The sequence below is a fragment of the Lissotriton vulgaris genome, chromosome 5, assembly GCF_964263255.1.
Source record: "Lissotriton vulgaris chromosome 5, aLisVul1.2, whole genome shotgun sequence".
NCBI classification, from domain to species: Eukaryota; Metazoa; Chordata; class Amphibia; order Caudata; family Salamandridae; genus Lissotriton; species Lissotriton vulgaris.
Window position 1 is genome coordinate 185,633,598 of NC_141693.1, and position 21,293 is coordinate 185,654,890.

The 21,293-nt window shown below is 44.8% G+C and overlaps 1 protein-coding gene across 10 annotated transcripts in view; it reads right to left on the reverse strand.

Annotated features, from left to right (window-relative positions):
• EHMT1 (euchromatic histone lysine methyltransferase 1) overlaps positions 1–21,293 on the reverse strand; it is an 834,115-nt gene that overhangs the window by 218,467 nt on the left and 594,355 nt on the right. For 9 of the 10 annotated variants that reach the window (XM_086921124.1, XM_086921127.1, XM_086921128.1 and 6 more), the window contains 2 exons: positions 6,874–6,978; positions 4,480–4,634 (listed from right to left, as the gene is read on the reverse strand). In XM_086921124.1, the coding sequence (XP_086777250.1) occupies positions 4,480–4,634; positions 6,874–6,978 (260 nt within the window). The remainder of the gene's footprint in view (positions 1–4,479; positions 4,635–6,873; positions 6,979–21,293) is intronic. The other variant, XM_086921125.1, reaches the window with a different exon arrangement.

Sequence of the window (21,293 nt, forward strand, 5' to 3'; positions counted from 1 at the left end):
CATGTGTGTGGCCGGTCTCTACACAGCCGGTGTTCCGTGCCGTCATCGATTATTTCGCCTCCTCTTCCCGCACCCCGATACCGGCCGCGGTAGCAGCCAGAGGTGGCCGCTTGGGATTTAGCTTGCCGCAGGCCGTCGCCCAGGTGTCACGTAGGACAATGGGGCAGCAGTCGGCGCAGGCCCTGCCCCCACACTGGGCCATAGCAAGCAAAGATGCACTTGGGGAAAACACAGGCGAGCCCAGCCTCTACAATCGTGGCGGATTCACACGGCGTCCATGTTTGCAGCGCACACTAGGCCGCGGTGTGTTGGGTCTGCAAATTAGCTTGGTGTCTCCTTCCCAACGGCCAAACTTTCACAGAGTGGCCATCGACATGTGGAGGTTGCTGCCATTGTGTTTCAGCAGCGGATTCCGCTTTAAGGATGTCAATGTCGCAGGATCAATGAGCCGGCCTTCAGAGCCTCTCTAGAAAGGAGCCACTCTGCAGCTTGGCGAAGCCACGCCCCCCCCCCCCCCCCCCCCCACGTCTCATTCATAAGTTAGCAGTGCTGGAATGCTAGCCTGTAACTATGATCTTGCTAACTGGGCTCCTACCCTTTCCACAGTAAAAATTACAACTTAGGTGTTTTTACTGCTGGAACATGTAAAAGTCGATGTTCCACTTTTTCATATACAGTACCCTGCATTAGGGCTAGTTAGGCCTGCCATAGGGGTGACTGAATTACATTAAAAAGGGATTTTTCAGCCTTGCCGTTACCTTAAAAGGCAAAGTCGAGTTAGAAGTTTAAAACTGTCCTTTCAGCCCAAAGTTGCACACTGAGAGACATGTTTTACCTTGTCCCACTCAGAGCGGCACAGCAAGTGTCACTCTAACTTACAGGCCCAGGGTACCCCTGGTACCATATACTAGGGACTTATAAGTAAGTTAGATTATGCCAATTCTGGACAAGCCAATTAAATATACATCATTTTAAGAGTCAAAGCACATTTGACTGTTTAGCAGGACTCAGGGCACTTCAGAGCCATTACACCAGGTGCCAGTAGTCAAATTGGTGGCAAAATGTAGAGGGTATACTGGCATAAAAGCCTGTTTCATTACAAGGAGGCTCTAGAAACCCATTTGTCCAGACATTCGCACAGCAAAACCTAGTGAACAGACATACAGACTTACTTACATGAGGCATACCATCCTAAGGAAGATTACATTCATCAAATTGTGAGATTCATGAGCCAGGCTATTCTTACATTAAACAGAGAAAATTAGAAAATGCTTGCTTGCACCATTGAGGCTCACACAGAGTTTAACTGTTTTAGGCAATGGATTGTAAATAACAGAAGCCTTTTGACCAATGTTCTCATCAAAAAGGGATAATGTTTCCTTTAAAGAGATTCAAGAATAAACTGCTGGGATTTGCCCCCAAATTTAGCACCAGTTTAAGACTGGGCTACATAATGGATATCCCAGTGGGATTGAGATAAAGTTAGTTTCCAGGACCAAAGAAAAGTGCATTGTATATAAAGTTGCTGCTTTCCAAGTCAGTCTACTCAAATGATTAGGCCTGCCACATTGAAGTAACTGTTGCCCAAAAGGCCCTGTTATCTGGTCTCCATTTCACTTTGTGGTGGGCCACAGTGTCTAGTTGAGGCACACAACAAATTCAGGGCAGTTCTACAAACATTTATGGGCTCAGATGTTTGTAATAATTTGTTTCAATTGAAATATAGTAGTTGATCTCAGAGGTACCTAAAACCTACCATAGAAAGAAGGTGCATGACGTGTCTGTAAGAGATCTACCAATGTTGGTGGCCTTTAGCTGCAGTTAAATATTTTCCTCTTCTCCGGCAATGCAGATTTAATAAGTTCACATGAAAAAGTGATAGGCTATCTTCAACTATACAAATTTCTCAAGGGCTGCCTAACAACACGCTTCTCTATGCTGACATTAGTGTCCACCTAGTTTAATTTCTGGTAAATGTATGCTATTATTCACATTAACACAGTGCAGATTTCTTGCCAACAGTCCTCACTATCCTTCTTGTGGAGTGATGTCTGATTCTGGCAGTGCTTAAAAATAAATTGTGGTAGGAGATGAGCACTTTTAAGATTTCTTCAATGTGAATGAGTTAAAAGAATCTATGCAGTTTCATAACGGTGAAGTTAAGCCATCCACTGGACGACTAAGCATACCAAATAATAGGGTGCTTAGGTCCTTCTAGAGCATATGTAAATTGTAAATTGATACTAGTATAGCGCACTACTCACCCGCAAGGGTCTCAAGGCGCTTGTACGAATACCGCTGTGGAACCCGTACTGGCTTTCCCTGTGAGGCGTCCACTCCTGGGCACCCCCAAGGTGGAGGCCAGGCATCCTTAGCGTTGTGGGGGCTGTTGTGGAGATTAAGCAAGCTTTTGCCCAGAGTTGCAGAGTGGGACTCCATCATTGGAATAGGCACCGAAGCGAGAGTTATCAGGCCCGTGGAATTTTGAGCCCAAGACCCGCCGAGGCGGGGAATTGAACCCTGGTCCCGGGCTAGACCTCTGCATCAGGGTCTGCCGCTCTAACCATTGAGCCACACTTCTCCACATGCATAGCACAAGTGCATTACTGTATTTTAAATGTCAGATAAGTAATTGCTATAAGAACACAAAGTAAAGGGGTATCAAGTAGAGTGCCCTGCTGTAGGAAGCAGGCTCTTCATGTGGTATATCAACAACTAGGTAGATCGTGTGAAGAGTCCAGAGATTCCCCCAGAAGTGCACAGGGCTTAATGTAAACTGGAAGTGCTCTACTTGTGGTAGTATGGTAGTATGGTTGAGCAGGCTTAGGCCTACCAGAGGAGTGTAAGACATTTTCCATACACACAGTGATATACACACAACTCAAAAAGATCCAACCCAATTTAAAAAAAATCAGCTTCTTTCATGATTCATTTTAAGACCAAGAAGTATGTTAAAAGGAAAGTACGTTTTTAAATAAAAATACTTTTCACTTTAAAAAGGGACACCTTTTCATTTCAGCAATGTTAACCTATGGGAGGAAAAAAAGAATGCAGTTTGAAGGCAAGTACAAATCTAGTCTTCGGGGTTTCAGGCCAACACCAGGCAGGGTTCAAATTATACCAAGAGTGTACCACCAGCGGCACAGGGACGGACAGGTCCAGAGGTCAAATTTGGGGGTGGGCACCAAATGTTAACCAATGGAGACTGGGGGTGATCGAAGATGCCTGCTCAAGGGTGAGTAAAACGGGTTCTGGGCTCGGTCTACTGGGGTAAAGTAAGCACAGGGGCACAAGGCAGCGTCAAACTTACACTCTCAGTGGCACAGAGGCGGCCGGGTGCAGAATGCGAACACAGAGTCTGGCGCCCAATTTAACTCAATGGGGGACATAAGTTTTGAAAAGGCTGCAGGCTCGGGCAAGGAAACTGAACAAAGAAAACCCACAGAGGCCCTGGTAAGTTCTTCTGCTAGGGGACGTAGGGTTGGGGTCGCATTACAAAGATGGCAAAGCCTTTGAAGCTTCCCTCTTAAGCACTGTGCTCAGCTTAGGGGAGGAGGTGTGACATCTGCCCAGGATGGGATTTGTTTTTGGCCTCAGAGGGCATGGGCTCTCGACCTTGGGGTCCAGAAACATGTCTGGTGGTGGCAAGCTGTCTAAAACCAGTCTGAGACCACACCAGGATTTATAGGTTTTTAGGGGGCATCTTTGAGATGCCCTCTGAGTACATGTTTTAATAAAACCAACACTGGCATCAGTGTAGGTTTATTAAGAGGAGTTGTTTGGTACAAAATACTCCTAGGTTCAGTGAAGCTATCATGGTGCTGGGGAAATCGAGCTGTTGAGTTTCTGGCCCCTTTACTCTCTATGGCTTCCCTGGCACCTAGGCAGTGTGCCAGGTCGACTGCTATTTTCGTCTGAACCAAGGTATGCAGGCTGCAGTGGCAGTTTGCATGCCCTTGCTGAGGGGTCCCTAGGGGACCCTCTTCAGTCCCAATGCTCTAGGTATAAGGGGCACCATTTACGGGGGACATACAGAGGGGTCTGAAGTGGTTCGAACCAGGGACAGTTTTAGGGAAAGAACACTGGCACTGGGAAATGGATTATCAGGAACACAGTAGTTTACAGTCAGAATTGCATCAAAAGCCAGGCAAAAAGTGTGTTTGTGTGTGTGTGGGGGGGGAGAGGTGGGGGGAGGGTTACTGCAACCGAAACCCACTTTCCTACACCTATGTTACAGCCAAGAGAGAAGAACAAAGTAGAAGTACCAGGAAAGCTTATCCTATCGCCAATTTCTGTACACCTGCCTCATTACAAAAAAAGTTTGTTCTGCTACCAACCAACATATCTCTGTAATTAAAATGCACTGAAACAGATACAGCACAGGCCAGGATTTACAGATGACCTTTCATCTTGTAGACTTTTGGAATCGGATAAACAAATTTGAGAAAAAATAATAATGAAATAATGGACTATACTTACTGTACACATTCAAAACGATTCTCTCTAGCTGCAATATGAAGTGGTGAATCCCCATGAATATTGACAGCACGCAAATCACACTTGGCTGCTAACAGTATCTCAGCAATCTCAACAGAACCAGAAAAGGCTGCCCAATGTAGACAAATATTTTCCTCCTCCAGGAAAAAAGACAGAATAAACATAAGTGGAGGCTAGTTTCATGGTCACAAAACTTACAGCAACAGAGACCATACTATAACAGATTGCATGCTTTGTTTTCTCATCCTGTGAACCCACTGGAAGATGAAGGCACCCTAAACAAAAAGCTTGCATGACACTTAAAACATCATGAACAAAAACTTCAAAAATATCTACTTTTAGTCAGCAATGTTTTACATAGAGCACTAGACTTGACATTATTCACAGAATATGTTAGTGATCGGACATATTGCAGGGAATAGTTTATTAACATACATTGCTTTATGAAGTCTCTGAGAAATTGGATTGTAATTTGGACGTATTCATGCAATTCAAATAGCAGTGGCACATTGCAACCATGAGGTATGCAATACATAATATAGATTGACTCTTTCGAAGATGTTAAACAGAATGAATCAAGATTTATTGCACTTGTTAACTGCGCAGCATTCAAAGCCAATAATGCCTGGCAACAACTGGCTATTATCAACTATCCACCGAATCTCGAACCGTAGCCTGACACACAGGCCTTCTTGCCCAAGTGCTTCAAGTCACTGATCCACACTTTCACTGAATTTACAATGTAGGAAAAACATCTGTATTAAATACTAATTTTCTAAGTCTTCAGAAAGGGTAAGTCAATCTATTTACCACAAAGTATTAACTGTTCGTTACACAGAATTAAAAGGTTCTGACACATAATATGTTTTCCAAGTATTTACAAGTATGGATAGCAGTTACGCAAACTTCAAACAAGTAGCAAGCCAAGTTTATTTCAAAGGCACTTTTCAATGTTTTCTTACCACTGTGAAAAACAAACAAACATACATGAAAATCTAATTTGCTTGTTATTTCATTAGGATTATGTAGGGAGCAGAAAAGTCTGAATGTTTTACAAGATAGGCTCTGAACATACATGGAAATAATGAGGTGTCTTTAATGCAGTGAATATCCAGCATACCAACATTTTAAGAGTAATAACCCAGTTCTTTTTTTACAACCACCTATACAAAAAAAAAAACATTTGGTACCATGTACAATATTGGAGGGAACACATTTTGGCCAGAGACAATTGGAGCCAGCACAGCCAAGAGGGTCCTCAAGCTGCATTATTATAAAGTTTGCCTTGGAAATCTGAACCTTAATTGAAATCAGTATCCATGCGTGAATACAGCACATTGACTTCAGACTATATCAGATGTGACATTTAAATTGCAGAACAGTGCGCACAAGAAATCTTAAAGAATTGGTCTTTGTAAAATGAGATGGCTTTCATGTACGGCAGGCCATGAAACCTAATTACTGTGTGTAACAACTTCAACAACACTCACATTTTGAATCAGTACTGAAGTGAACCAAGAAATATCTTCACTAAGTAGTGATTTTGCAAACTATTGATAGAAGGACAGATCTGAGTAGATACCCCTATAAACAGGCGTTTTAAAAACACCCTCCAGGCAAGGAGAGTATGAACCGGAGCCACATTGTAAAGAAAGGAGCACAGTAATCCTCTATAAACAATCCTATTCTGTTTGATGAGGCCAATTTCATAAGGATATACAAAGAAATCCTCAGCACACGTGTTCTTGTACTCGAACTACACGGAGAGCGACGTTTAGGACGAGACCGTCAGACTCATAAGCTCAGGATGTGGGGACAAAATAGGTTCCCTCAGATGCATGGAGTGCCTTATTGACGTCGCTCAAGATACTGAATCCCTTTGTGGGTTGGAAATATCACCACAAAAGAAAGTTCTTTATCAAAAAGGACATAGCCTTGAGAAAGTCGCGGGACGATTTCCCTTTGTAAGCAACGAAACACATGTTCGCTGTCTGAAGCAGGACCAAAAGAATAAAGAAAGAAAATAAGAATTGAAATAACTTGTGTATTTTGTGTGCCGACATCGTACACTTAACGAATGGTTGATACACCTATGACGTGTGCTGAGGATTTCTTTGTATATTTTGTTGGCTTTTGCCTCTATTTTGGGGAAGTTGATGGTTTTCCTCACCTTAGAGCATGGACTTCCAAATAAGTCGTTTTATGTACAAATACATGTGTTATTCTCCTGAGTGGCGACAAAATACCTAAGCATTATACCACTGTTCGTTAGTAGTTGCAATTTCATAAGGTTATTACTCTTACTTTTGGTCATCCTACTAGAAATATTACCACAGGAGCACTTGACATAACGTAAGATAAACTGGTGTTACTCACGTTGTCCCGGATGTTAATATCGGCCCCTCGGTCAAGCAGGAGCTTTACCAGTTCAACATGCTTATATTCTGTGGCCCAAATCATTGGAGTCCAGCCACCATCATCCTAATTTTAAGAAAAGCACAGGATAGAAAGTGTGTACAAGATCAGAGCCAAAGAAAGAATGATTAGCACAAAGTGACATTGATGGTAAATCAAGGAAGTCTGGTTTGAGGGAAAAAAATATAGCCTACTGAAGGAAGCTCGCTCTGTATATAATATACCAAAGTAAGGTATAGTAAGCACAGAGTCCAGGGGATCCGCAAAGGCTTACAGAGGAACACTTAGATAATACCTTAATCTCTATTAGAGGTAGTGTGGGTGAGCAGTACGGCTTTATCATAGGGTAGGGTTAAGCATTTATTGTACACACTCAGGCAAGAAATTATTTCACACACTGAAAGACTGAACACTGACCATTATTTTGTATAAAAGTATTTCATAGTTGTATTTTATTTTTAGGAACCAAGGAGGACTTGGTGCAGCGGAGCAAAACTAGTATTTTCAAGAAGAATGCAGTTGAATGCAGTTGCTTTACAAGGAGGCCAAATGTTCATAAACAGTTGAAATTACTTTGCAGTTACTTTGCAATTACTTTTTCTACTCAGTGTGATATGCCTAGATATCACACCGGGAAATTTCCTGGAGAAAAGTCAGTTTTAGTCAAAACACAGTTTCTTAAGTTTTCATACAATTCTCAAGTCCATACTTGGAACCTTTTCCACAGAAAAACGGTCAATGCAGTTCTATGGGAGAAAATCAGGTAATTGGTTTAAATTTGAGTAATTGGTCTTGGGAGTTGGGTTTATAGGGTTAGACCAAGGGTTTCCCAAAGGGTGAAGGATGCACTTAAAAAGCACCCTCATCAGCACTAAGGCAGCCGGGTGCAGAGTCCCGAGGCACAATGTTATCCAATGGGGGATAGGGGGTCTCCGGTTAGTGGCTGCTCACGGGCACACCACTTGGATGTGGGAGCAAAGCTCCTAGGGTTTAGCTCGGGGCAAAGGGGGATCCAAGATAGCACACAAGGTGCACTCACAGTGGCACTGGGGTGGCTGGGTGCAGGGTGCTGGATCGACGTTGGGAGCCCTGTTGGTTTCAATAGGGAAGCTCTGGTCAGAACAAACACTGCAGTCTTGGGCATGAAGATCTTCTGGAGGCGACCGCCAGTTGGAGAGGCAAGTTGAGATGTTGTGGGATGCCGGGACACCATCAGTTGGACCACCCATGGCGGTGGGGCGTCGGATGCAGGGGTATATTTTGTTATCTGCTTTTCCTTACTGGCTCAGATAGGGTTGGCAGGCATCAACCGGAGACTTGAGGTAGAACAGGGACCACCATTTCCCAAGTCAAGATCGCTGGGGAGACCTCCTCGTGGTGATGAGCCACTCGAACTCGGGGCGTTGCGTACAGACTCGAGGAATTGGTTGGAGCCAGAGGCTGTTGGGTGAGAAAATCCGGTGCTCACAGGAGGCAAAGTCTTTTTAGTGAGGGCAGGGCAGGTCCTCGAGGTTCAGGGTTGTTGCTGGCTGCGAGACGCACCGGGTTTCCATGGGAGCAGGTCGAGTCGGAAAGGCTGGGGCCAAGTCAGTTGGTGTACTCCTCCTCATCCTTCAGTACGACTCTTCAGTCCTTTCTGCTTGTCTGAGGAGGCAAGGTTCGGGGTTGCCCCTAAATTTAGGGGAGTTTCAGGTAGGTACAGGTTGGGACCAATAGGACCCTTCCTTGGGGTGGGCACACCCACTACTATGCCACCCTCCATTGGGAGGGGGGCATAAGCCTCACTATGTTGGCTGGGTACCCGATCTTCAAGATGACAAGAACCGAGAGTTGTACTTCACTTCGCCTCCCCCACCTGAGGGGTGGGGTTGGCAAAGGTGGGCACACCTCACCTCCTATCTTGGTTTTCCTGCTGATTCTCTCCTAAAGTGGGGGTCAGAACCGGTGGGGGTGAGTTGCTGGGAGCAGCAAATGGCTTGGTCAGCTCACAATGGTGGCAAGCCGTCAAGCTTACCCTTCGTGGACCCAGCCCATCCTGGGGGAGGAGGTTTACCACCCCTGCCCAGGATGTGCTTTGTTTCAGGACCCCGAGAGCTCCAAGAGCGGGAGGTTCTCAACCCAGGGGTCCAGAAACATGTCTAGGTGTGGCAGCTGGTGAGCAGCCAGTCAGCCAGGACACTAGAGTTAGGTTGTTTTTCAGTGGGCAGCTCTAAGATGCCCTCTGTGTGCATTTTTCATTAACTCCCACACTGGCATCAGTGTGTGTTTAATGTGCTGAGAGGTTTGATATCAAACTTCTCAGATTTCAGTAAAGCCACTATGGTTCTGGGGAGTTTGTAGTGACAAACTCCCAGACCATATACTCTTTATAGCTTAATTGCAATGTCTAAGAATGGATTTAGATACTGTAGGGGTACAGGGCTCATGCATGAGGGGTGGCTTACCTATGCCATAGGCAGTGGATTCTAGGCATTGCACACAGGGATGTGTGCCATGTCAACTCTTCACTTTGCTTTGCACCAAAACATGCAGCCTGCAATGGCAGTATGTGTGTGTTAGGGTACAGGGCCTCTAAGGGCGGCACAATATGTGCTGCAGTCCTTAGAAGCCTTCACTGGTCTCAGGGCACGTGGTACCATGGTACTTTTTACAATGGACTTACATGTGGCCAGAAAGTTGCCAACTGGGTGTGCAACAGCACAGTTTTAGGGAAATAAAATAGGCCCTGGGTACCTGGTTGACAGGAACCCAGGGCACACTTAGTCAAAAAGCAACAACATCAGGCAAAAAGTGAGGGAAAACCATGCAAAGGGGCACTTTCCTACACCGAGTTTCTCCTTTAATGGAATGTTGCCAGGTTAGAGGGGTGATTAAAATTTTGTTTTAAAAAAGCACCATTTTATTCTGCAATCGCTCGAATGCCTACAGATGAAAGGCGTGTACATTTTCCTCCCATAGAGGTATACACAAATACAACAAAGTTTAAATGACTGTTGCACTGTCACAAATAACTTTGTTTTTATTGTAAGAACAAACATTCCTTTCAGAACGGTTTCATAAGTGATAGCCAGCCAGGTTTCGTTTGAAAACCATAACTCATTCCTGTGAAGCCAAGAAAGATTCAAGCCCTTGTAGCTTTCGCAATATTCGGAAACAGTATCTTAAGGACGATTCTCCTTTTTCAAAGTGTACTGGGACCATGAAAATCACACTTTATCATAACTGTGACTGAGAACAACTAAGTAAACTTCGTGCTGTATGCTGTGGTACAGTTTAAATCCAATGTTAGTAATTACACAGGGAGAGCTACCTAAGGTAGTGATTTAGGTACACAACATGTGGATGCCAATTGGAGGGTACCAATGTGATCTTTGCATTTTCTGCATTTCATGTATTAGTGCATTTTAGTGCACATTTTTCATTTATGAAGACATGCTACATTTAGTATTAACTATGTATGTACAAACCATTTGCTTTATTATAGTTCAATAGGGCATCAATTGTTCATATATGTATTAATGTAATTTATGTGTGATAGAATTGAGTGAAGGTGCAATAAAATTAGCATGCATAATTTTAATGTCTTCTATTCCAGTGGAGAGCCTGTTTTCTTTCTTGTTTGTTTGATCACATGGCTTAAAGCACATTGTACACCTAATTTTACAATGTAATATATTGTCAACATATCAACTATTTTAAGGTGAACACCTTCTTATTCAATAAGAATGAACTTTTTGGAATCTTCAGAGGGTCCAGTAGCACGACTTGTTAACAGGTAGAGGAAGCACCTATTCTAACACATTCCTTTAAGCAATCAAGCCAAATATGAACTTTTTTGGAATTTTTCCTCGGTCACGAGCTCTCGTGATCAATCATGATTCTGTTTAAGGAGTTTAACCTAATATCACATTTCTCAGCCGTGCAAGAAACAGGTAGGCGCAACAAACAGAAGACACTGAGATACTACCAGAGGCCACTTGAACTCTCTACTCCATCTTATCTAATAAAAAAAAGTAATACAACAATACATACTTACACAGAAGGGCTTTGCATCAGCCCTCTTCACTCACTGACTCATCCCATCCATCATTTATTTTTGCATCCATCCACTGTAGCCTGTTACATGGTTAAATGGGTCAGCACACTGGGTTCCTTGCAATATCATTTTGTGTTGTCACGTGTGCATATGGACTTAAAATGAAATGCACTTCACTACCAATACTGCTGAAGAATCCTAGAACATGCTAATATATTTTTCATTCAATTTTTTAATGCAAAGTTACACTTTTTTATTTATATTTTTATTGTAAGCGGATAGACACGTTTGTTGCCATGTATTCATTTTCTTTTTTTTTACACTGGCACAGGCTCGTAATACAAAAATAAAGACTATTAGCTTGCCAATGTCATGTCTACTGTGTTTGACGATGATAGTCTTCTCTTCCACATGACCGGAAACTCACAGAAAGAATACACAGCAGGATGCTCAGAGCAAAAACAAAACTGGAAAATTCGTTTTTTTACTTCTAATCCTAGTTCTCATAAAAGTGAAGCTTAACTAATGTCATGAGCACTGAAATGTCCTGCCAGTGTGCAGAGATCCCAGACAACCTTCTATGTTTAAGTCTAGCATTAGCAAAGGCCTTTTAAACTTTACTCAAATTTGATGTATTATGTGCTTACTTAGTGGGGCCTTCAGGTAGTCACCTTCATCTAATGTCTGCCTTTGTGTCATTCACATTTTCCTTCAGCCCACTGCAGCATACAGCATGGGGAAATAGGTGAGCCCACTTAACCCACTAGCTAACATCAATGGGAGGGAAGGCATTATGCACTTTCACAAGAAGTCCAACGACTAACAATGCAGTCCCTGAGGTCCCATGCAATCCTATGCAACAAAATGCTTTTCGATATCAAATATATTTATGATTTTAGACAATAAAGAGGGCAGCTTTCCCGACAAAGTTTTGTGAAGACCATAACAAAAACAAGTGTTTGCAATGTCAAACTGCTAGCAACACTGGCAATACTTGTTTCTGTATTGCATACTTTCTCTCACACACACGGGGACACTCATACATACCTGAGGGAAAGAAACCAGTTACTTACCAGTAATTATGGTTTTGCAGCTTGAAACTGCTGCTTTGCACAATACCGACATCTAGTAGTTGGGTTTGGAAGTGTCTTTGTTTTCCCCAAACGTTTGTTTGCTTGTGGGTGGGAGTCAAGGACAGTAATCTCACAATGCTCATGCACATGCCTACCATGTTAGATGAACCACACCTCCTTCCTTGAGCCTCCGAAAATGGGGAGGAGGGTGGGTTGCATATGGATCTAGAAGAGTTTCAAGCTGCAAAACCCTAATTACAGGTAAGCAACTGGTTATATTTGCAGCATGAAATCTCGTTGGGCGACTATAAATCCACACAGGAATGTTTTGTGAATGTATGCTGGGATGCTGATGCTTATGTTTCCTGCATTGAGATATTGGCCATAAAGACCATCCTAATCTCTTTCTTCCTAGTAGTGTGTGCTCTTGGTTTGGTGAGAAAAGTATTGTTTGGTAGAGAGTAACAAAGGTGCATTGTCTGTACAACCCATTTAGAAATGGTGTTCTTGGGCAGGGCCATTCTCAGAGTTTGAATTGATTGCCCTACAAAAACTGTTGTGTTTTCCTGAAGCTGTGTGTCGTTTGCATGTAATACATGGATTTGGAGATAGTCTGGTTTATGTGAAACGGTGAGATAACCTTTGGTGGGAACTTTGGATGCGTCCTCATTGAAAACGTATCCTTCTATATGGATATGTATGTTTCCTGTACTACCAGTACTTGTATCTCGCCAATTCTTCTTAGTGATGTAATCGGTACTAGCAACACCGTTTTCAACGTAGAACGTCCGAGCGTGGCCTTATGTATTGTTTCTAAAGGTGCTTTCAACATCTCTGCCAACACTAGATTAAAATTCACTCTGCAGGACGTACCTCAGTACTAGGGAAAAGCCTTTTTCCTCCTTCCATGAACATTGAGATCAGTGCAAGTGAGAAAATATTTTGTGTGCAGTCCTTTACAATAGGCTGCATTGACTGACAAAGCTTAGCGAGGCATATGAAAGTGTACACTTCGTAAGATGTATTTGGTATCAAACTATTACAGGGTCCTGATGGAGAATGTGTTGGATTGACATCAAATGATGTACCTTTTCCACTTAAATTCATAACACCATCTGGTGGCTGGCCTTCATATCTCTCTGATGCATTTGGTGGGATCCTTCCCTTGTTGCAGGTTTAGGGTTCCCTGTGCAGTAGAATTTTGAGACACTGCTTCTTTCAAAATGGGAGTAAATGTGAGAACCATGTCTGTCGAGGTTACCTTGGATTTATGATAATCATTATGTTGGAGATCCTGAACTTCTCTAAAGGAGTTGGGATCAATGGTATTGGTGGAGAAACGTAATAAAACGATCCCTTACCAACGTATAGACAGGGCATTCCCCAAAGATTGGGGATGATATTGTCTAGACACAAAGCACCTGCATTTTGTTTTTTTTGGTGTTGCCAAGAGATCTACGTCTGGTGTTCTCCATAGATCGAAAAGTCTGCCCACAATAGACTGCTTTACCTCCCTCTAGCCAGCATCCTCTGCTGTCACAACATCTACCTCCTCTACTACGCCTATAATTTGCAACTCATTCTTTCCCTCACGGACAAAACGTTCAGTACCCCAATCAAGTTCAATGCCTGCATGGCTGAAAACGCCTATGTGATGAAGACAAACTGTCTGAAGCTGAACACTGACAAGACCGAAATTGTGATCTTCGGAAGGAGCACTTCACAATGGGACTCGACCTGGTGGCAATAAAGTATTTTCGATCTAATTTTGCTAGGAAGTCCCCTTTGTCTAGCAAAGGTATTACACATCCTATAATGTTATCATTTGAAATATCTGTCTCTTTCTGTTTATATAGTGCCATGGAATCCTGGCGCTGGGTGTGTGAACAGGATCAACGCACTGTGCTAACCGGGGGACCTATGCGGAAGCAAACAACCATGTTTTCAGATCCATCCTGAAAAGCTGCAAATTAGGTTGAAGTTTCATAGTTATAGGCATTTTATTCCACAGCTTTGCAGCACATTGTGATATCGTCCTGCCTCCTCATCGTGCCAGTCTGGTCTTTGTGGTCCTAATAAGACCCAGACTAGCAGATCTGAGAGTGCGTGGGGGAATATAACGTGCGCATAGTCTTTCAATGTCCTCAGCACCGCCACCATACAGTGCCTTATGCACAATGCATAGAGACTTGAATTCCACCTGTTGTGAGACAGGGAGCCAGTGTAGCGATTTAATTGCTGCTGAAGTTGACTGTCTTCTAGGTATGCCCAGAGGACAGGCATTCTGTAAGGATTGCAATTTTCTCATTTGGGACTTGTCAATGCCCAAGAATTGGGCATTGCAATAGTCTAGCTTGGACAAGAAAAGTGCAACCATCTCTGTCTTTTGCAACTCTTGTGAGATGAATGGAAAGATTATTCTCAAAGTTTTTAATAGAAAGAAGCAGGAGGAGGTGAGTATTTACCTGGGCAGAGAAATTCAATTGGTCGTCAAAAATGACCCCAAGATTCTTAACCTTGGGGACAGGATGTGGGCATTCTCCAGCCTCAGTTGGCCACCAGGACTTATTCCATAGGGGTCGGCCCCTATGAAATGCAGTCTACAGGTCTAAGACATGTCGCATGATCAGGGCTTGTTTTGGTACAAGAAAGCGAACTACGTTCACACCTGTGTTTCTCTCTTCTCACAGCACCTTCTCTATAGCATTGTTTGTCAGTAGCTCTTGGAACTCATTCTGCAGGATCTGCAATTGCAACTTTTTTTTTTAACACCGATGTTTTGGTGGCTTTGTTGGCAGTTTTTGTAGTAAGTCAATAAAATAACTGTGAAGCAATATTAAACAAAAAACACTTGCATGTGGAAATGGCTTCCCAGTTTTTGAAGATATCATTTATTCTCCTCCTAGAGGAATGTAAGTGGGGGAGGGAAATTCAAGTCACTTAGAGGAGACCGAGGCAGATCCTCTAGAGTTTACGCTTCATGATTTGTCAATGTCAAATGTTTTTGTAGAGCGCACATATCACCGGGGAGGTCTCATTGCGCTGGGCAAAAACAACAGCAGAAGGACAGTGAAAGAGAGCTTACTGGGAAAAGAGCCAGGTTTTTAGCTCTCTAAAGAAACGTCTATGATCAACTATGGATAGGAGGTGTGGTGGTAGCTTATTCCAAAGCTTGGGGGCCAAATAAGAGAATGTTCGGCCACCATTTCGGGAGGTTCGGATGCGGGGCCGGACAAGGTACGATTTGGTACCAGACCTTAAAGGTCTGCCAGGCATGTACTATTGAAGTTTCTTAGCTAGGTATCTTGGGCCAGTGTCATACAGGGTCCTGTGGGTAAGACATATGATTTTAAAATAGCCTCTCTGCCGCAACGGAAGACAATGGAGAGTTTTAAGGTTGGGGGCTGAGGTGGATCTAGTGAGTCTGGTAGCAGTTTTCTGTAGAATCTGAAGCTTGGAAAACAGATCTTCATTGAGTGCCACCAGCAAAGCATTCCCGTAATCCAATCGACTAATAACAAGACCTTCCACAAGAGGTTTCCTGGCTTCAATAGGAAGCAGCCATTTGAAGATTCTACGAAGGTTACGCATGATCCCATAGCAAGCACTGACTACCAAGTTAACATTGGTTTTCATGGACAATGAAATATCGATGGTTACTCCGAGATTACGTTCTACTTGCTTGGGGGAAGGGCATGGGTCCAATTCTAGGGGCCACGAATTGGGTGCCGAGAATTCCTCTGACAAACAAAATGATCTCGGACCATTCAGTTTTTGAATCGAGATTTTGTGGCCACATAATCTGGGCCAAAAGTGACCAACAGTTGAGTGTTGTCAGCGTACAACACTGTTTCAAAACCATATAATCTAATGATACCATCCAATGGTGTTAAATAAAGGTTAAACAACATAGGGCTCAGAATAGAGCCCTCTGGGAGACCTACACTGACTGGTCAGCTGCACGAGGCAAAAAAATCAACAAGGATGGTGGTTGAGCGATCAGTTAGATCATTCTTAAACCACTCCAAAGCCTTCCCTCTGATTCCCACCTCCCAGAGTCGATGTTTTCAAAATACTGTGAGAGATGGTATCAAAGGCCGCAGACAGGTCCTAGAGAACTAGTATTGCTGATTCTCTGTTGTCCAGTGTAAGCCTGATGTTATCGTCTATTTCAAAGACCGTAGTTTCCTTGCTATGGGTTGCACGGAAACCCGATTGAGAGGGGGTCCAGCAGACCATGGTTTTCAAGATGGCCATTGAGGCGTATGTTAACTAGATGTCCTAACACCTTCCCAAAGTAAGGTAACAACAAAATGGGACGATAATGAACTGGTACACTGGGGTCAGCCAAAGGTTTTTTAAGAATTGGCCTAACTTGTGAACTTTTCCATCGAGTAGGGACTTTGTATTGTTCTAATGACTTATTAAAGATTGTAGTTCGTATATTTGCAAGTAGAGGCATTATCTTTGAACAAGAACGGGGCGGAAGGGGGTCAACAGGGGAACCTGATTTAATATTAGTTAAACCTCCTAACACTTAATGAACAGTTGGGCGATTACCTCTTCCTCGAAAAAAAAGGTGCTTGGATTGTTGTTGCTGTTGCCACTTCCCATTGCCTGGAAACTGGCTGGCCCATGGCTGCGTCTGACCCTGTGTGTCAGACATCTGCCTGTCCTGTCCTCTTTTTCTTGACGGCTTCCTCTTTTCAATGAAGGTCTGAAAACCTGAAGGCCTTCCACAGCCTTTGCCTTCATCTCCTCCAGCACAGGGATTGTACCTAAGGGATAAAACCAGCGAAGTGCAGCCATGAAGGTCTCCTCTTGACCACACCTATGGCCAGCTACCTACATGCTGTGTCAGCAGCGCCGAAGCCTGACTTGAGCCATGGGTAAGAGGCGTTCTTTCATCACTCAATAATGCTTTTCACACTCTTTTGGTACTCTTCCAGGCGGTGGCACTTGAGGTCCTCAATATCTTGCCAGTACAGGTGGGCATGTCAATTCACCCGGGAGTTGGACTTTTCTATTCACCATTGTGTGGCTGCAACCTCCTCCATTTTCCTTCCTATGGCCTCTGTCCTTTTATTTTCCTTATCCAGCGGAGGCTGGGGCATGGCTCTTTCCCTCGCCAAGGAGACAATTCGGGAGTCTAGTTCCACATGGCCTTGAATATATTTGGGGTCTTGTGTTGGGGCCCTGCATTTCTTCTCCATGCAAGGTGTGACTGTCTTTGCCATCGCTGGTTTAGAGAAAACAACTTTACCTTGCTAAACACAGGAGAGCATGGTGAGATACTGGTTCCTCTTGTACGTTGGAGTAAGTGTTTTGAGGAGGAAGAATGTCTCCTTTCCTACATCTATTTTCACGCCCAAAGCATCTAACACCTTCTTCACAGCTGTTTGATATGAGGAAAGGGTGTCTAGAGGGGAAGGCCTCAAGAGATAGGAATCTATCATCTTCTGAGGTAAGTCTGCCTCCAGGTCCTCCTGCGATTTATCTACCACCAAGACTTTGGGGTCAACATCAAAGAAACATTCCTCCTCTTCCCCGCAAGTTTCTATGATGTCTTTCCCCGACAGCTTCTTCCTGCTTCGTCAGTACGATGTCTTCGGTGGATCTCCTAACCCCACCTGATCTTGCTTCCGCAAAGGCCTTCTTTTCACCACACTCTCTATCTCCATCTTCAAAGCTCTTTCTCACTACATTTGAAGTCTTAGGTTTCCCATGAACCCCTTCCTTCAAGAGCGCCCATCCCTCCTTCCCTCTCCGTACTCAATAATCCTCAGAAGTTAAGGTGACACCTTTAGTCGTATCCTTACTGGTGTTTTTCTTCCATATTAAGATGCAAAGTTCCTTCCGCTCCGTCGACTGTGCATTTCTTTGGCACGAGGACTTAGCTTTTAGCAGCTCTGGGCTATTGCTCAAATAGCCAAGTCTTTGAAGGTCTTCCCTTCGACAAATCAGGTGTTTTATGGGCAAGGGGCACTGATAGCTTATGGTCTCTATATAGGGTGTCTTTTTGACCTTTTACACCTAGTGTTCAATGTCTTTGTTTCCCCCGAGCTTCATGCGCCTATACCTAGTCTTCTTTGAAGAAACTCATCTCCTTCCACCAACAAAGCACCCCTCTTTGATTTCTCCTTCTCCAAGCCTGCCAGGTCGGTAAATATATAGGTGCTGGAAGGATCTTTTCTCTTTGAACTAGGGTCTTCTGTAAATGCGAGCATAGGAGATAATCCTATGACTTATGGTCTCGAGGCGGACATAACATACAGACCAGGTGTTCATCACTGAGAACAAACTTTCAGTGGAAGATCGGGCAAGTGTGGTGATACTCTAAAATGAGGTTGAGGAACCCAGGTATCCCACTACGACCGAGTGGTGTTCTCTGAATGTCGATCCCTCTTGACAAAATCCTCAAATACCTCATCCAGGGTTGAGGGCCGAACTCAGTTCTCTCGACTGCTTTCCTTTGTTCTTCAACGCCTTCACAACAACCTCAAACGGGAAAAAAATCAAAGGTGCTCTCTGATGAACTTCTGTACCAACCAACAAATAAAGATAATGTAAGATGATTGGCACGCACTTTGTGGCATTACTATCGACCTTATATATGGGCTCCGCCTATGTCGACTTCCTACCCACAGGTAACAAAAGGTTTGGAGAAAATAAAGACACTTCAGGACCCAAACACTACATGGGGGGATTGTGAAAAACATGTGAATCAAGATGTCATGCTGCAAATTTTAATAACCCTGTATGCATCTGTGTGTAGCGTGTACTGCTGTTAGATCACATGCTTTGCGTAATGCTGCCATTTAGCGTTGGGCTCAGACATTACAACTTTTGTTCTTAGATGTTTCAAATTACAGGATGCTGTAGGTCTCCTCCCTTAGTCCACAATGTACACAGTTGGAGACTCCACCGCAGATTGTTTTGTGCAGATCAGGTGAAAGTAGAGTAACAATAATATGATGTGCAATGTGTTTTGTAAGTTGGTAGAATGGAGTGTAATTGACAAAATGTGCTACCTCTGCCGCCTTCTGGGGAGAACTGGCTGGCACATGTGAACCTACACCTCTACCCACTAGAAATCAAAGCTTACAGGGTAACATTTTCTGCTGGCAGCAACTGTGTCTGTAGGGATACATTATTTGCATTAATAGTAAAGCAGTTTGATCCTAGCACTGGCTAGCGGGCTGATGATGTAGATGTTTGAAACAAGTTCCTTAGCAAAGTTCGGCCTACCACAGTCTGCTGATAAGTTAGTATTTCCACACTCCTATGTGGACATTCTGACTTGTCAGTAGGCTGTGGTTGGCCTGTCTGTGTTAAAGAACTTTGTGAATGTTTGTGGCTTTGAACATGTCGCTGCGTTGCATGTATCAGTTACTGGGATATTACCTAAGAAAGTCATGGCGGCTCATTTTTTACGTGCAGAGTGTGCTATTGAGGATGCAAAAAATACACAATTTATTCTGCCACAGCAAATTGGTATGCTATTGACAATTCATCTTCAAATGCCTGCCTTAGAAATAGGGTAACTTTTCTAATATTTAGCAAAAACGACAAAAAGCTGGTTGCTTCTTTTTGCTACTGAAATGTATTGTGGAAAGAATACGGGCAGCTCAATAAACAGGTCAATGTGAAAAGGTGGGGGGCGTGGCTAGCCGAGCAGCGAGATGGCCGCTCTTTGAGTGAGCTCCGCCGGCTACTCCGATTGATCCTTGCATAATCCTGTTCCTGGCGACTGCGGAACCCCACACCTCCCGGGTTCTGCTACCTACACCCTGGTGATCCTCCGACCCGAGTTGGGAGCGCGGGGACGGTTCCCCCTCGAAGCGGAGACGAACTACTTTTTTGCCGGCTGGCGGGCTGGTCCTGACCCGCGCCGGAAGTGCTTCTCGCTGGATGCCGCGAGACACTGTGGGCCGCGGCTGTGGAGGCCCACGCTGCTTGAGCGATAATTGCCGTGGGCGCCTCGCTGATAACCCCCGCTGCTGCCGACGGAGAGTTGCCCTGGCGGAAGGCTGCGGAGAGATAGCGGAGACCGGCGCGGCTTGGCAGAACAGCCGCGCCGCGGTGCAGTGATCCTTCAGCAGCCGAAGGTGGCGCTGGCCAGTGTCGTGCCCGGTGGAGATCGGTGAAGTGGGCCTGCGCCAGCTACATCAAGGCGACGACCGGAGAGGAGGTGAGAGGGCGCCAAGGAGGGACGGGGAGCCCTGTCGATCCTGCCGTTCCGCAGCAGCGCCGAGACCTCCCGCTGATCTTCAGCTTGGCGGGACACACAATTGCACGCACGGAGAGGCGCCTTGCAGCCCTGCATCCCCTGAGCCCCAGTGCGGAGCTTTTCTAGTGGTGAGAGCGGACCCCTCATTGCACTGCGGGAGCCCGCCACTTTGGATCCAGAGAAGGCCCTAGTTACCGCTGACACTTGCTGAGCTCACTGGGCACTTACAGAGGTCACTAACGCGGCTGGCCCTACTTGCCGCGTGTGTATAGTCACGCCTGGCGCGCACTGGCACCGCCTGGACAGTCACATTCATTCAGGTCACTTGCTAGCGGTGGCACAGGGGGGTGCTACCCCATTGCGTGGCTGGTGGCTATCTCTAGACTGCTGAGATGGGGAAGACTGACGCCAAACAGCCTAAGCTGACTTTTGACAGTAGAAAGCCACCAAAGAACGCGACGATGGAGCCGGATGTTGGCGCATCGTCATCGCAGGGTGCTGCCCCGGACATAGATTTTGGGGCCCTCATCATGGAGGTGAGGACCAGCCTGAAGAGCATAGATGCAAAACTTGATACCATGACGGCGCAACTCGAAACCGTGAAGGCTAAAGTGGACACCCACGAGAAGAGACTGGACTGTCTCGAAAATAGGCAAACTGAGTGTTGCGAATTCCAGCAACAGGCTAAGCGGCACATCACGACGCTGGAGCGGGAACTCGACAATTTGCGCGCCAAGTCGGACGATTTGGAAGCGCGCTCCAGAAGATCCAACATCCGCATTACGGGCATTCCAGAGACTACAAACACGGGAAAGATGGAGTCGTTTGTGTCGAGCCTCCTGCATGAACTGTTCGACCCGGACTTGTCCCCGGTGTTCACGGTGGAGAGGGCACACAGGTCCCTGGGGAAGAAACCCCCGGTGGGAGCCCCACCGCGTCCGATCCTGGCTAAACTACTGAACTACCAAGATAGGGACGTCATTCTACGTTTGGCGAGAGAGAAGGGTACGATCACGCATCAGGGTAATCACATCTCCTTCTA